This window comes from Bufo bufo, chromosome 11 (genome assembly GCF_905171765.1).
Source record: "Bufo bufo chromosome 11, aBufBuf1.1, whole genome shotgun sequence".
Taxonomy (NCBI): domain Eukaryota; kingdom Metazoa; phylum Chordata; class Amphibia; order Anura; family Bufonidae; genus Bufo; species Bufo bufo.
In genome coordinates this window covers 30,690,468-30,707,407 of record NC_053399.1, presented here as the reverse complement: position 1 = coordinate 30,707,407, position 16,940 = coordinate 30,690,468, and the positions used below count along the sequence as shown (strand labels likewise).

Genomic DNA, 16,940 nt, shown 5'->3' with positions numbered 1-16,940 from the left:
ACATCTGCACAGGCATTAAATAATGTAGCTAAATAATAGATAATTATAAATAACATTTAGAATATGTGCGTTTGTGTGTAGAAACGTAAGACTATAATTGTACACACAGGCATCCACACATTTTCATTTATCTATACTATATATCTATGTGTATATATACATAGATATATGTATATATATCCATATTATATATATATATATATTTATTTATACATATCCATACATACAGTCAGGTCCAAAAATATTGGGACATTGACACAATTCTAACATTTTTGGCTCTATATACCACCACAATGGATTTGAAATGAAACGAACTAGATGTGCTTTAACTGCAGACTGTCAGCTTTAATTTGAGGGTATTTACATCCAAATCAGGTGAACGGTGCAGGAATTACAACAGTTTGCATATGTGCCTCCCACTTGTTAAGGGACCAAAAGTAATAGGACAGAATAATAATCATAAATAAAACTTTCACTTTTTAATACTTGGTTGCAAATCCTTTGCAGTCAATTACAGCCTGAAGTCTGGAACGCATAGACATGACCAGACGCTGGGTTTCATCCCTGGTGATGCTCTGCCAGGCCTCTACTGCAACTGTCTTCAGTTCCTACTTGTTCTTGGGGCATTTTGCCTTCAGTTTTGTCTTCAGCAAGTGAAATGCATGCTCAATCGGATTCAGGTCAGGTGATTGACTTGGCCATTGCATAACATTTCACTTCTTTCCCTTAAAAAACTCTTTGGTTGCTTTTGCAGTATGCTTTGGGTCATTGTCCATCTGCACTGTGAAGCGCCGTCCAATGAGTTTGAAGTATTTGGCTGAATATGAGCAGATAATATTGCCCGAAAAACTTCAGAAGTCATCCTGCTGCTTTTGTCAGCAGTCACATCATCAATAAATACAAGAGAACCAGTTCCATTGGCAGCCATACATGCCCACGCCATGACACTACCACCACCATGCTTCACTGATGAGATGGTATGCTTAGGATCATGAGAAGTTCCTTTCCTTCTTCATACTCTTCTCTTCCCATCACTCTGGTACAAGTTGATCTTGGTCTCATCTATCCATATGATGATGTTCCAGAACTGTGAAGGTTTTTTTAGATGTCTTTTGGCAAACTCTAATCTGGCCTTCCAGTTTTTTCATCTTGTGGTGAACCCTCTGTATTCACTCTGGTGAAGTCTTCTCTTGATTGTTGACTTTGATACACATACACCTACCTCCTGGAGAGTGTTCTTGATCTGGCCAACTGTTGTGAAGGGTGTTTTCTTCACCAGGGAAAGAATTCTTCAGTCATCCACCACAGTTGCTTTCCGTGGTCTTCCGGGTCTTTTGGTGTTGCTGAGCTCACCGGTGCGTTCCTTCTTTTTAAGAATGTTACAAACAGTTGTTTTTTCCACGCCTAATGTTTTTGCTATCTCTCTGATGGGTTTGTTGTGTTTTTCAGCCTAATGATGGCTTGCTTCACTGATAGTGACAGCTCTTTGGATCTCATCTTGAGAGTTGATAGCAACAGATTCCAAATGGAAATAGCAGACTGGAAATGACCTCTGGACCTTTTATCTGCTCATTGTAATTGGGATAATGAGTGAATAACACACACCTGGCCATGGAACAGCTGAGAAGCCAATTGTCTCATTACTTTTGGTCCCATAACAAGTGGGAGGCACATATGCAAACTGTTGTAATTTCTACACCGTTCACCTGATTTGGATGTAAATCCCTTTAAATTAAAGCTGACAGTCTGCAGTTAAAGCACATCTTGTTCGTTTAATTTCAAATCCATTGTGGTGGTGTATAGAGCCAAAAATGTTAGAATTGTGTCGATGTCCCAATATTTATGGACCTGACTGTACATCTTGGACTATCTACATATGTGTATGTACCCATGTTACACGCACACAATTTGTCATCATATTTATGCATATATTATACGCATTATATATTTGTAAGGACAGTAGTGTACATATATACAACATATACACACATATATGCATTTATCCTAAGTATTAATGAATTGGTTATTATTAGGGATCGACCGATTATCGGTTTTACCGATATTATCAACCGATATTGAGGATTTTTACAGTTATCGGTATCGGCATCTATTTTGCCGATATTCCGATAACATATGGGGAACACAGAACGTGCTGATCTCAGCGCTCTCCGTGTTCCCTCCACAGCACAAGGGAGAAGGAAGCAGTGTGTCCCTCCCCCTGTGCTGCTGCTGCCGCCAATTAGAGGAGAGAGGACAAGAGGAGGGGCGGGGCTGTGGCCACCGCTCCACCAATGAAGATAAGTCTTTCATTAATTCATATACAGGAGGCGAGAGCTGGCTGCAGAATCACATAGCCGGCTCCCGACCTCTATGAGCGGCAGCTGCGATCCGTGGTAGTTAACCCCTTAGGTGCCGCGGATCTCAGCTGCCGCTCATAGAGGTCGGGAGCCGGCTATGTGATTCTGCAGCCAGCTCCCGCCTCCTGTATATGAATGAATGAAAGACTTATCTTCATTGGTGGCGCAGTGCGCCCCCCCCAAGCCCCCCAGTATTAATCATTGGTGGCGCAGTGCGCCCCCCATCCAAGACCCCCCCCCCCCCCAGTATTAATCATTGGTGGCAGTGGCCACAGGATCCCCTCTCTCCTGCTCCTCCGATCGGAGCCCCAGCAGTGTAATCCTGGGGCTCCGATCGGTTACCATGGCAGCCAGGACGCTATTGAAGCCCTGGCTGCCATGTTCAGCTCCCTGCTGCTGTGTGCACAAAGCACAGAGCAGCAGGGACAGTGTGGGCTCCTATTCACCCTGAACTCAGTAATTTACAAAAAAAATAAAAATACACGTTAACAATAAACATATTAATTTTCAGCAGATTTGTGTAGGAAATTTTTTTTTTTTCCAAAAATGAAAATTCCCAGAATATCGGTATAAATTATCGGCTATCTGCCTGAAAGTTCACAAATTATCAGTATCGGCCCTAAAAAATCAATATCGGTCGATCCCTAGTTATTATATATTTTTATAAAATAAATATGACAGGTAAATGATATCAACGTCAGTTTAGAAAATCATCTATAGTTAAGGGAAAATCAGTTTGGTGTTTAGGTAGTTCGGGTTCCATAGAGACCAGTATTTTTTTTTGTTTTTCCTAAAGATGGTGAATATGATGCATATTTAATTTCCATACTGTGTGCGTATGAGACCGATGTCCATACTTCGGAGATGGTGAGGATTTCTGGGCTTTTCTATTTTCGTGCTATGAGGCTTCTTGCGGCTAGTATTATATGGAATCCCACTGTTTTGGTATGTTGTGGAATAGGTTGATTTTGGTAGGAAACATAAGGCAAAGTCTGGAGATGGTTGGATATTTATATGGAGCATCTTGTTTCGTTTTTCAAATACCGTTTTCCAAAAAGTTTGAATTTTTGGACATGTCCACCATAGATGTAGATAGGTTCCTTGGGATCCACAATTTTTTCCAGCATAGATCCGAGTAGTTGGGATCCATATGGTTTATTTGTACCGGTGTTAGGTGCCATCTCAAGTATTTTTCGAGAGAGTTCACAGTGGTGCATTCCTTTGGACATTTCATTAGTCCAGTTGAACGCAGATCTCCAATTTTCGGGAGAATAGGTTGTTTCTAGGTCTCTTTCCCATTGTAGTATATATTTATTTTTTAACTTACCTTCACTATTGTTAATATCAGTATAGAAATTAGAAATACTTTTCGTTATAAGATTTTGAGTAGAAGAGAATGTAAATGCAGATTTAGGAAAAATTGGGTCGTTGATCTGGATTTGTTTGTTTGTTAGGGGTTAATGTCAGCATCTTACTATTATTGCTGCCCCCTCTGGTTTCTTCAGCAATAACAGCCGTTGTTAGGCTGTTTTGTGAGGGATCGGCGCCATCTTGTGGAGCTTTCGTCGCTGTGACGAACTCAGTAATATGACGCGGTGCCCGCTTGTTCCTCTTCCCGTTCGACATCGTGGGAGACCGGGAGTCTGTAAGTATAATAAAATACTTGTTTTATTTCTGTCTCCGTTTTGTGCCGTTGTAGCGTCGCTGATCAACGGAGCTGACGGGTAAGCTCCGCCCCTGCTGTATTCACTTCTATGGGGCTGATAGAAATAGCTGAGCCAGCACGTGGCTATTTTCCTCAGTCCCATAGAAATGAATGGAGGGCAGCGGCGCATGCACAGTGCACCCTCTGGCACTTATCGGGCTCTGTTCTAAGGATAGCAATATGCCCCCAATGTCCAAGATGGGCCAACCCCTTAAATGTTAGATTGTGAGGGTCCTACTTTAATTATTTTTATATAGGTACTCTACAGTCGTTGTAAGTCTAACAGTTAGGGCTCTTTCACATGAGTGGATGCCGTGCATGGAATACGGTGCGTGAAAGAGAGCCAAGCCCCGTTCCGACAAGCAGAGACGCGGAGCATTAACATGATTGATAATGCTCCGTGCCTCTCTGTGACCTTTTTACTACAAAATCACGGTGACAACCTTATCTCACTGTGATTTTGTAGTAAAAAGGTCACAGGGAGGCACAGAGCATTATTAATCATGTTAATGCTCCGCGTCTCTGCTGTCCGGTGCGGGGCTTGGCACTCTTTCACGCAGCGGATTCCACGCACGGCATCCGCTCATGTGAAAGAGCCCTTATCCTCTATCCTATGGATAGGGGATAATTAGCTGCTACCAGAATACGCCTTTAATGTTTGGTTGCACTATGAAAATGTAGGCATGTTTTACCGACATGTTAGTGTGTACTGTACATGTTATCTCATGGTGTGCACGTATGTTATGTTCTTGTTCCTTACAGTTAGAGGAGAACTTATTAGGGGAAAGCCTGTTGGCATCAAATAAGTGCCAGAAAACAATTACCAAATCTTATGGTCACATTGAACAACAGAAACCTATTGAGGAATCTAACCCATTGGAAAGGGAAGAAATCGACAGAAGTGACTCGGACCTGAAAGAGCAGATATGGCGAAAGTTGTGTGCCCTGAACCAGAGAATACAGTTCTGGAGACAGAGGATGGATGAGTACGTTGTGTAATGCTTTCGCAAGCAATTAAGAACCCGATTGCTACACCAGTTTTCTGGTTTTACATAAATAAAAGTAACTATAACGAAATGGTCAGACATGTTCTAAAATACACTATGTTGCAGTTCCTTATTACTGTCAATATCTTTGCTTTCTGTCAGTGAATATAGATATTTCTATTTATAATCAGAGACTGAAACACAGTCCTGATCATGTCCAGCTGCCCTAGGTGCAGGTCTCGTTACAGGAGACAGTTCTGATATTCATAACGAGACATACATCTGTATGAACAGGATATGATCAACCTTTGAAGAATGTTTTCATTCCCTTAATGCGGGCAGAGATCTGGAAAACTGTGAGGAATTGCTAAACAAGATTGTGTGGCAAGGTTTATTTTAGTGGCTCTTTCCCTTTTAATTCCTTGAAATGTAGTTGGTTAGTGGTGCCAGGTACCAGGCCGCGTTCCTGAGGTCTGATGTAACTGTACATGCATACTGCACATGGGCAGCACGGTGGCTCAGTGGTTAGCACTGGTGCCTTGCAGCGCTGGGGTCCTAGGTTCGAATCCGATCAAGGACAACATCAGCATGGAGTTTGTATGTTCTCCCTGTGCTTGCGTGGGTTTCCTCCCACACTCCAAAGACATACGGATAGGGACCTTAGATCGTGAGCCCCACTGGGGACAGTTGGATGCTAATGTCTGTAAAGCGCTGCGGAATATAGTAGCGCTATATAAGTGCATAAAATAAATATATATATATATACTGTATATATACAGTACAGACCAAAAGTTTGGACACACCTTCTCATTCAAAGAGTTTTCTTTATTTTCATGACTATGAAGGCATCAAAACTATGAATTAACACATGTGGAATTATATACATAACAAACAAGTGTGAAACAACTTAAAATATGTCATATTCTAGGTTCTTCAAAGTAGCCACCTTTTGCTTTGATTACTGCTTTGCACACTCTTGGCATTCTCTTGATGAGCTTCAAGAGGTAGTCCCCTGAAATGGTGTCCCAACAGTCTTGAAGGAGTTCCCAGAGATGCTTAGCACTTGTTGGCCCTTTTGCCTTCACTCTGCGGTCCAGCTCACCCCAAACCATCTCGATTGGGTTCAGGACCGGTGACTGTGGAGGCCAGGTCATCTGGCACAGCACCCCATCACTCTCCTTCATGGTCAAATAGCCCTTACTTTCAAAGTTTTCCCAATTTTTCGGCTGAATGACTGACCTTCATTTCTTAAAGTAATGATGGCCACTCGTTTTTCTTTACTTAGCTGCTTTTTTCTTGCCATAATACAAATTCTAACAGTCTATTCAGTAGGACTATCAGCTGTGTATCCACCTGACTTCTCCTCAACGCAACTGATGGTCCCAACCCCATTTATAAGGCAAGAAATCCCACTTATTAAACCTGACAGGGCACACCTGTGAAGTGAAAACCATTTCAGGGGACTACCTCTTGAAGCTCATCAAGAGAATGCCAAGAGTGTGCAAAGCAGTAATCAAAGCAAAAGGTGGCTACTTTGAAGAACCTAGAATATGACATATTTTCAGTTGTTTCACACTTGTTTGTTATGTATATAATTCCACATGTGTTAATTCACAGTTTTGATGCCTTCAGTGTGAATCTACAATTTTCATAGTCATGAAAATAAAGAAAACTCTTTGAATGAGAAGGTGTGTCCAAACTTTTGGTCTGTACTGTGTATATATATATATATATATATATATATATATATATATATATATATATATAAATAATCTTTTATGTATTTTATCAGAGTTCATAGTAATTTGTCACGCACCTTAGCCATGTTAAGCCTATTTCATTTCTGGATCTCAGAATTCATGGTAATCTAAAAATGTATCAGAAAAACTGCAATAAATACGCTTGAAATTAGCTGGGAAATAAAGCTTCCTAGTGGTTGATTTTATTGCTTTATTTATGTGCTGGGCTACCCTGACCTTACCCAGCAACAGGGGTACATATACTGCACCCTACTGACACTTATCTATTGCCATATGTATAAATAGGGTCTAAAGGAAGTTTGAGAAAAATGAAATCCGTTCATGTCTGTCTTTCTTCTATCCTATTACCGTATTAGGATCGACACTCTTCATAAGAAGGAAGTTGCGAGGATGGAAGGAAGCTTTGATCTTTCGGCCCAGTTCTTACAGACAGAGCTTGAAACCGTAGGGAATGTTCGCTTTGAAGAAGGCACTCCATCAGATTCATGGTAAGCTTAGTGCATGCCAGCTTTCATTCTACCTACTGCAGTTAATTACTGAGCCATTGCCATCTGTTGTGTCTGACAGACTGGTGCATTGTGGGGCGCAAAGCTGTATATGCAGAAGATAGTAGCAAAGCCTATGTTGTTAACATTGGAATGGAGAGATTTTTTGCGTTTATTGGGCTCTAATCAGTACATAACTAAACACTGGGCCCATAACACTAGCCACTACAGATTTCCCTGGCAGAAGCTTACATCCCCGAGGACAAAAGGATCAGGCAGTTGAAATCGAATATCCCCAATTGTAGCCAACATTAGCTGTCAGGGGGAGAGTCAGGAGGCCCCCTTACACATTACAGGGTCAGACGCACCCACGGAAAATAGTGAGTTTGGAAGTCGACCTAATGTGCATGGACAGGTTTACTCTATAAATGTTACATCTCAATCCATATTGAATACAATGCAAAGATAATAAAAAGTGTCATTGTCCATAGCAACAAATCACAACTAGAATCTGGTTGGTTGCTATTGGCAACATAGGAAGTTTTTATGCATGAAGCGCAGAATTTTATTTTCTCTATCAGAGTGGCTACACGTCTTTATGGGAAATGCATTGAAATCATATCACCTTACTGTGTACAGACAGAGGCAACATCTCTTCTAATTTCTACTGTCTCTTACAGCTATTACAACCATTTCTCTTGGTCACATTTTCACAATGGTTTGTCTTTTGTTTCCACTTCAGCATCTCCCATCTTTTGACAGCTCCCATTCTCAATTTAATTTATTCAGGTTCAAGTCCTGTTATGATCTGATTCTATCACGCTCCTGTGCATCAAATATTAAAACACTCGGGATCACTGGAGTGAAAATAAATCGAATAGTCAGAGTGCACAATCGAATTCTGCGATTCAGGTTTGAGGAAAGGCTCCAGGATTACCTTGACAATGAGGACGACGCCGCTACAGCGTAGGTTTCAGGCTCCTGAGACATGCATTGAATGTGTTGTACGGCTCCTAATACACATACGAATTATGGTTTGACTTTTTCCTGCTTATTTTTATTTTTTCCATTTGTTTTTGTGCTAGTATGTTAGTAATTAAAGGGGTTATCCAGGTAAATGTAATGATGACCTATCCTCAGGATAGAAAAAGCACAAGTTGAAAGCGGCACTAACGTACCATATAGACTTCACCTTGAAGGATATGCTGCCATCAACTATTTCTGGAGTATCTATCCTCAGGATAGGTCATCGTTATCATATCGGTGGGGGTCTGAGCCCCGCCCCCCGATCAGCCGTTACAGGGAGCCGCCTTGCTCGCCAGAGCTTTGGTTAGAGTAGCCGGCTCCTGGCAGCTTTTCAAGCACAGCGCCGTACATTGTATAGGGGCTGTGCTTGGTATTGCAGCTCAGCCCTATTCACTTCAATAGGGCTGAGCTGCAACTTGGCCATGTGACCGATGTATGGTGACGTCACATGACCTAGGAAGAGGCCGCGGCACTCATGGAGCACTGGCCTCTTTTAACTGTTGATTGCCGGGGGTCGGACACCCGTCGATCTGATATTGATGACCTATCAAGAGGACCCCTTTTAATTTTGAGGCTGGCTTCACACTTTTCATTTTTTTCTTTTTATAGATATTTTTATCTAATTTTAGCATTTTTGCTGTGTTTCTCATCGCTATTTCTTATTAAAAAAAAACGCCACCTTAAGATGTTGGCTGTAAGTCTATAGGAATCAATATAAAGCAGTACAAACATGAGGAGAAGTCATCAATATTGTACTCCTGGATCGGCGTTCTACAGTCGTGAGCAAAAGTTTGAAAAAGTTGAAATTAACTGCCGCTGATCGCAGCTTCCTGTTATATAGGCTGGGCACCGCCTCCTGTATTTGTATTAGACGTTAATTATCATTGGTGGCGCAGTGCACCCGCCCCTCCTCCCGTCTCTTCTCATTGGCAAAATGGCACAGGGGGAGGAAGAGAGTGACTCCTTCTCCCCTGCGCTGCTGAGGGAACATGTTCTGTGATAGCGCGCTGGAAGCATTATCGGCAAGGTTAGATGCCGATAACTTTAAAAAACATGAATATCGGCCGATAATATCGGTAACTCCGATAATCGGTCGATCCCTAGGTTGTGCCTCTCTTGCCACTTTTCAGAAAAGTAGGTGGCGCAGGGCAAGGGGTGGGCACTGCAGAGCTGGGCCGTCAGGGACATTTATTTTAATTTGTGCCAGAAAACTGCCAAAAATGATACCTCCAAGCTACATCAGATCCTAGCTGCCATAGATTTCAGCTCTGACGCAAGGACCTTCCAAGATACGTTTCTTAATAATTGTGGTGCATCTGACGCCAGCAGTGGCCTGAAGTTTTGAGACTGACACAAATTTAGGTTTTCACACAGTTTGCTGCTTCTGTGTTTTTGATCTTTTAGTCTTTAGATGTTTCTATGTAGAGATGAGCGAACTTCTGTTTTAAGTTCGGCGTCTAAAGTTCGGCTTCCGGTTAGCGGAGGATCCCGATATGGATTCCGAATTCCGTTGTGGTCCGTGGTAGCGGAATCAATAATGGCCATTATTGATTCCGCTACCACGGACCACAACGGAATTCAGAATCCATATCGGGATCCTCCGCTAACCAGAAGCCGAACTTTAGACGCCGAACTTAAAACAGAAGTTCGCTCATCTCTATTTCTATGGAATACTGAAATGCGATTATAAGCTTTTCATACGTTTTGTAACTTTTATTGACAAATCCATAAAGTTTATGCAAAGACTGAATATTTCTTGTGTTGACCCTTCTTTTTCAAGAGTTCTGCAGTTCGCCCTGGCATGCTGGACATCAGCTTCTGGGCCAAATTTTGACTGGTGTTAACCCATTCAGTGCTTGGAGTTCATCATCATTTCGGTGTTTTTGTTTGTCCACAGGTTCTCAATGGCATTGAGATCTGGGGAGGTTTCTAGCCATGGACCCATTTGTTCACCAAGCCACTTAGTTCTCACTTTTTCTTTATTTTTAGATGCATTGAAACAATTTAAATGGTTGCAAAAATGTGTATATCCTTTAATACTATTAGAATGCTCATTTATACTGCCATATTTACTTTTCTTGCAGAAGCTCCAAGAGAATGCTAGAATATCTTTTTTATACTTTGGACCCCGGCATATCAGCTGAAAAGAACAATCTTCTTCAAATTCTTGAAAATGGGTTTAAGGTCACAAAAAGTTCCCAGGTAAAGAAAAACTTTTTTTTTAACAGCATACCATACACTCTAATGCAGTTTCACTTTTCTTAGAACATAGCATTATGCTGTTCATCTGGTATTCCTGGAAATGTATGAATAAATTTATCATGATTCTCAGGGCGTGTCCTTACACATTGTGATACTGCCCAATCAGAGCTGACTGAGTCAGGACATACCCTATTAATTAGGGAATTTGTAATGCCCAGTTGTCAATTTATTCATACATTTCGAGGTGCAATAATAGAGGAATGACACAATGCAGAGCTCTAATAAAAAATGTCCCACAATTGTTATTTCGTGGAGAACACAATTTATTACTTAAAGGGACATATCAGGACAGAAGACAGGTCCCTGCAGCACTGGGGGCCTAGGTTCGAATTCAACCAAGGACAACATCTGCATTGAGTTTGTAGGTTCTCCCTTGGTTTACATGGGTTTCTTCCGGGTACTCCGGTTTCCTCCCATACTCCAAAGACATACTGGTAGGGAACTTTAGATTGTGAGCCCCATTGGAGTGATGATAATGTGTGTAAAGCGCTGCGGAATATGTCAGCGATACATAAGTGAGTTTTAAAATACGCAAATGCTGACATGAGACGGTGGCACTACAAGATGCCTAAGGGTAGCTAGAAAAGTAGGTGAGGAACCTAGTATTGCTGTAAGCCAATGGTTAAGGCTTCTAACATAGGTCCATGTCATCAGCAGCTCTTTTTATCAGTGGTGCCGGTAGAACGGCCTGGCACCACTGTGTCACTATTCTAGCTACCCTTGGGCATCTTATCTAAAGTGCCACTATCTCAATACCAGTCGCACTTTAACCAGTACAATATTCCCCTTTGTCAGACGGCCACTCACACACATAGCATTCTAGACTTATGTCTTTTGTGGCAGAAGGAAAATGGGTGCTACCGCCATAGCACCCTGAGCACACGCACAAAAAAGGAGGATCAGAGCTGAGCACAAGGGAGGAAACATTTTCTAAATTTCCCCTCTACTTTGTGTCAAGATCCGATCCTCCTGTGATAGAGAACAGATTTACAGGACATTTCCTGAATGTACGAGGGGCTTAAAAGGGTTATCCAACACCTATAATGTCCCCCCTAATGCCCGGGCCCCTCATGTAGGTTATACTTACCCCACTCCCCGGCACCCTCATCGCTCCTGATGCCTGCACGGCCACCGCTGCATCTCCCCGCCGCGCAGATCAAAACATTCAGCGACAGGAAGGGGAACCATTAGCAGGCCGCAATGGGGACGAGCCTCCCTAGCGTCACCCGCGATGCTAGTGAAGCTCGTCCCCGTCGCAGCCTACTATTGGGTGCCCGTCGCCGGATGTTTTGATCTGCGCGACGGAGAGATGCAGCGGCGGCCGTGCAGGAGCGATGTGGGTGCCGGGGAGTGGGGTAAGTATAACCTACATGAGGCAGGGGGGACATTAAAGGGGTTGGACAACCCCTTTAACTTTGGTTTCAGGTCAATGTTCACAGTGAGAGTTGCCAGTCTGAACATCCCTGCCTTTCACTGCCCCTTGAAAAGCTGCTGGGCCCTGCAGATCTTTTTTTTTTTTTTTTCATGAGGGTCCGTTATATCGTAATTAATGTAATTAATGAAAAGATGCAGAACTGTGCCCTACTCTGGTTCTTGCCTTAGCCATAATACATTGCTTTCACTATTGTCTTCATCTTTACCATGTCATGTTGTATTTTGCACAGTTGTCTGATCAGGAACAAGAAGAAGCTGTCCTCCTCTCCAACAGTTTGGGATTTTATGAGACTTCTAAATTGCAGCAAGAAACAAACCAAGAGACAAATCATTATGATCCAGAACTCTTTAAACACGGTAAACTAATTACAAGAGCACATCGATGATACATGAAATGATAGATGACATAGTGAGTCCAGTGTTGAGATTTGCCTGACTAATGAATGCAGCGAATGAATCAGATTCCATGTAATCACTTGGGGAATAATCGTGGGACTAGCTGAGGTTGACACGACTACTTGGTTCAATGAACATGTTAACTTGGACAGAATAATACTTTCAGCATTTCCTGGAAATAAAATTCATGCTGTCATTTCTAATCTTCTGAAGCACACAGTCATTGGCATTATGAAATGTCCGTCACTCATACATTACAATCCTAGCTATGATTTCACACACACACTTAAAATAACAATTGTAGTTAGCTCTAAAATCCAAGTATGAGTAAAATGAAAGGGAAGCTGTCCCCAGATTCATGGTGCCGTAACTCTGGCATACCGACAGGATCATTCATTTACAATGCACTACGTTTAAAGGGGTTTCCCATCTTATCACTAGGATACGCCACATGTGTTAAATAGATGTGAGTCCCACCTAGGGGACCCGATCCTATCTCCACTACAGGGCCCCCTAAAGTGATGGGAGAGCAGCCACGTATCTGAGGCCACCCTCTATTCTCTGCTATGGGAGTTCCGAAAATAGCTGAGCGCTGGCTCAGCTATTTCTCACAGTCCTATAGCGTCAGAATGGAGAGCACGCCATTCATGCACAGTAGACTCCTCTACACTTGGGGGGTCCGCATTCTGAAGATAGGAGCGGGTCCCACACCTATCTGACATTCGTGGTGTATCCTAAAAACTAATTTTACTGTTCACCAAAAAAAAAAATCTGATTTCACTTGTCAGCATCTCTTAGCAGCCGTCTGTGAGAAAAACGCACATATACTGTATGACGTCCGATTTGCTGTGCATTTTTATTTCACAGACCTATTGACTGACTGAATGAGTGAGTCTGATGTGAGTAATGCATCCTGTGGTTCTCTTTGCATTGACCGATGGTCCATGTGGAAAATTGGACATGTGAAATGGCCCCTCGAATATAATGTTATCAGTGTTCTACATTTGGACAGCACAGGCATGACTGTTACTTGTGTGACAAGGCCCTAAAGCTGGCCATACACATTGGTTCGGCCAACCATGTAATGTGTATGGTGACCTTCCAACTTTTCCTCGATGATCTCCTCTGATGTCAGGGGAGATGGAGATCAGATATGTTGGATTCAGTTGCCCAATCATTTTGTTAGTGGTGAGATTAACGTCTGCCAGAGGAGTCTGGGTAGAGGTGAGAAAGCGGCTGCCATACATATACATGCATATGTGTAGGAGGAGGATCGGGAAAGATAGCTATCGGCCGACAGCATTCCAATTTGTATCACCAGCTTAAGGGCTATGGACACCTTCTGGGCAATTTTTTTAGGATTGCATTTTAAGCTACTTTCACACTGGCGTTTACCTTTTCTGGCACACTGTTTCGGCAGGAGAACAGCCTGCCGGATGCGTACTACAGTGTACACCCATGTGCTGCTGGAAGTCCGCCCAGCCTCATTCACTATAATGGGGAGCGGAGAAGATTCAGCGGCATATTTGCCGTGCTGCGGCCAGATCTAAACCGCTCCACATTATAGTGAATGGGGCCGGGCGGACTTCGGGCAGCACAAGGATGTGCAAAATGCCCCCTGAAGGCGTCAAGGAGAAGACCTGCAAATCAAGGAGCAGCAGGCCCAGTGGACACTTCTCTCCATCACTTAATGCACAGGGTCATTACTGTAGGAACAAAACCCCCAAAATGGGGCATAGCAACCTGATATTATGGTCATCCAGTTTTTACTAAAAAAAAATCACTTTCATCAAGCTCGATGAAACGCACGTTAAAGCTGAACGGACAAAATCTTCCAGTTCGGCAGATTGTATTTTTCGGCAGACGAGTCTGCCGTCTGCGACCGTGAAACGCTCGTTCCGGCTGACTTTAATCTTGTGCGTATCTCCACCTTTTGTGTACATTCGAATACTTTTTAAGAAATGGTGCATTATATTTCTATCAATAACACTTTGTCGTTGTATTTCATTTTGTTTCCTCAGGTAAACTTCTCATCTCTAAAGTGTTCCTTGGCCATAGCGTTCAGGCACAAGAATTTGTGGCTATTAATCCTGCTAATTATCCTGGTGCTAATTCAGTCTTCAGACCGCTGAAGTTGAACAGCAGCACTCCATGTTCTTCAGATGATGGTGCGTTCCTTCTGTATTCATTATATAAAAATGCATAAAACACTTTACAACCCCGAGGTAATAACAGTAACCTTGCTTTGTGACTTCTAGAATTACCTTGCATCTCAGAATCATTTTTTATTTTAAGCGACTTAGACAACCAATTCTTGGCATTATATTTATTAACTAGTTTAAGGGTCCATTCACACGTCCGTAAGTGTTTTGCGGATCCGCAAATTGCGGATCTGCAAAACACGGACACCTGCAATGTGCGATCCGCACATCACATACACTATAATAGAAAATGCCTTTTCTGGTCCGCAATTGCGGACCAGAATAGGACATGTTCTATTTTTTCCAGGAACGAAATTGCGGATCCCGAAAAAACGGATTCCGAAAAAACGGATGCGGATCCAGGAAATGTGGATTTGCATCCGTTCCAGCCCCATTGAAAGTGAATGGGTCTGCAAATTGCTGAACGAATGCGGACCCAAATTACGGACGTGTGAATGGACCCTAATAGTGGCCCACAGTATTTTTCACGGAAGGCAAGGAGCACCATCTGAGAGGTGAGTTTAGAAAATTCCCTGGGGGGGAGGAAGAAGAGTCAGGCATGTTGGATTTCAACATGCTTGATCCTTTTCGTCCTCAAGGGAGATGTCTGGTAGTGGCTTATTCCCCTCTCCCTAGTGAGAACACATGTACGCGTGTATGTTGAAGCAGAAGAAATACGGTAGATGTAGGTTGAAGGTGTATGGCCATTTTAAGTGATTGACAGCTCTGTATAAATTAATCGGCTGTTCCCGAGTACCCCAGCACCACAATGGACTGAGCTACTGCAGAACAGCGGATTGTCGGGGATGCAGTATGTTGGAACTTGCGAATCAGACATTGATGGCATAAAAGGACTGGAAACCCCTTTAAGGCATAAGCATAATAAAAATAATCTGTCTGTAGCACAGAATGATAATATACTGTAGATCGGCACTTGTTTAATACATTTAAATGAAGGAACCATCAATGGTCTTAATCATACTATAAGTATGGTCGTTCATCCCCATATCCATAATCCAATTTGCATATTGTCAGCAGCACTTATCCTGTTTACTTTAGGGGATGTGATGCTGACACACGATCATCATAAGGGTTCATAAGTGCTTTGCAGTCTGCAAAAAGCAGATCCGCAAAACATAGATACTGGCCATGTGCACGCCGCATCACGGTGCGGATCCTTTGACTTCAATGGGTCCATGGTCGGCATGTTGCGGCGATTATATATATATATATATATATATATAGGGCATGTCCTATCTTTTGCATTGTGACCGTAGGGATGCGGAGTGTGCACAGTCAGTATCCGTGTTTTGCAGATCACAAAAAAATTCCGGTCTTGTGAATGACCCATTAGGCTCACCTAAAAAATACAATGTATGATAACGAGAGTTTTTGCTCATTTGCCGGCTGATTACAGGAATAAGTCTTCTTCCGTTCTACGTGAAATGGCTTTTGCATGCAGCAATTTTCATCTAGTAGATATTCACAGTGCAGAGCCCCTTTAATTCTTCCAATAACTTGCCAGCTGCATTATATATTAAGTGCATGTCTTGTTTTTTGACTTTTTCAGAAGTTTGTCCCTCCAAGGAACATGAGAGCTGTGGCTGCAGCCTCCGCCGCTGTGAGTGGTTTTTGTTGGACACGGATTTTGTCCTGCCAGAATACATTGTGGAGTATGAATATATTACTCAGGTACTACACACTCTTTGCACCTTGGGTAAATACAAAATATAGAAAATAAGTCATTTAAAACTTCTACTTTTGGCGGCAGGAAAAGAGTAAGGGCTCATGCACACAATCGTACGTTTGGTCCACACCCAATCCACATTATATGTGTACGGCTGCGGAGCCATTCATTTCAATGCGGCCGCAAAATGTGCGGACAGTACACCATGTGCTGTCCACATCCGCACGTCCATTCGGTGGCCCCGCAAAAAAAATAGAGCATGTCCTATTCCTGTCCGCTTTGCAGACAAGAATAGGACATTTCTATTGAAGTGAAAAAGAAAATGGCAGCATGCACATGGCCAGGATCTGTGTTTTGCAGATTTGTGATTCTCGGACCACAAAACACTTACAGCCGTGTGCATCAGATGGCAGAGGATCTCAATACTGGAACTAAACGAATCCGTTTTGATTTTCCACTTCAGGATTCATCCATTAGTATGCAGTTGTGTGAAATAAAAATGGAAAAAACGGATCAGTTACTAAATACATTGAAAGTCAATGGGTGACGGATCAGTTTTTTTTAGGTTCTTAAAAAAACGGATCCGTCACCATTGACTTACATTGCTTTCAGTGTCAGATCAGTTTTTTTCTGTTTTTGTG

The 16,940-nt window shown here is 42.5% G+C and overlaps 1 protein-coding gene across 1 annotated transcript in view; it reads left to right on the top strand.

Moving 5' to 3' along the window:
• The window catches only part of LRRC9 (leucine rich repeat containing 9), a 126,335-nt gene that overhangs the window by 29,214 nt on the left and 80,181 nt on the right, over positions 1–16,940 (top strand). Inside the window, exons 9-15 of the mRNA XM_040411210.1 lie at positions 4,825–5,048; positions 7,165–7,296; positions 8,083–8,259; positions 10,404–10,521; positions 12,246–12,372; positions 14,433–14,579; positions 16,183–16,304. Of these exons, the coding sequence (XP_040267144.1) occupies positions 4,825–5,048; positions 7,165–7,296; positions 8,083–8,259; positions 10,404–10,521; positions 12,246–12,372; positions 14,433–14,579; positions 16,183–16,304 (1,047 nt within the window). The remainder of the gene's footprint in view (positions 1–4,824; positions 5,049–7,164; positions 7,297–8,082; positions 8,260–10,403; positions 10,522–12,245; positions 12,373–14,432; positions 14,580–16,182; positions 16,305–16,940) is intronic.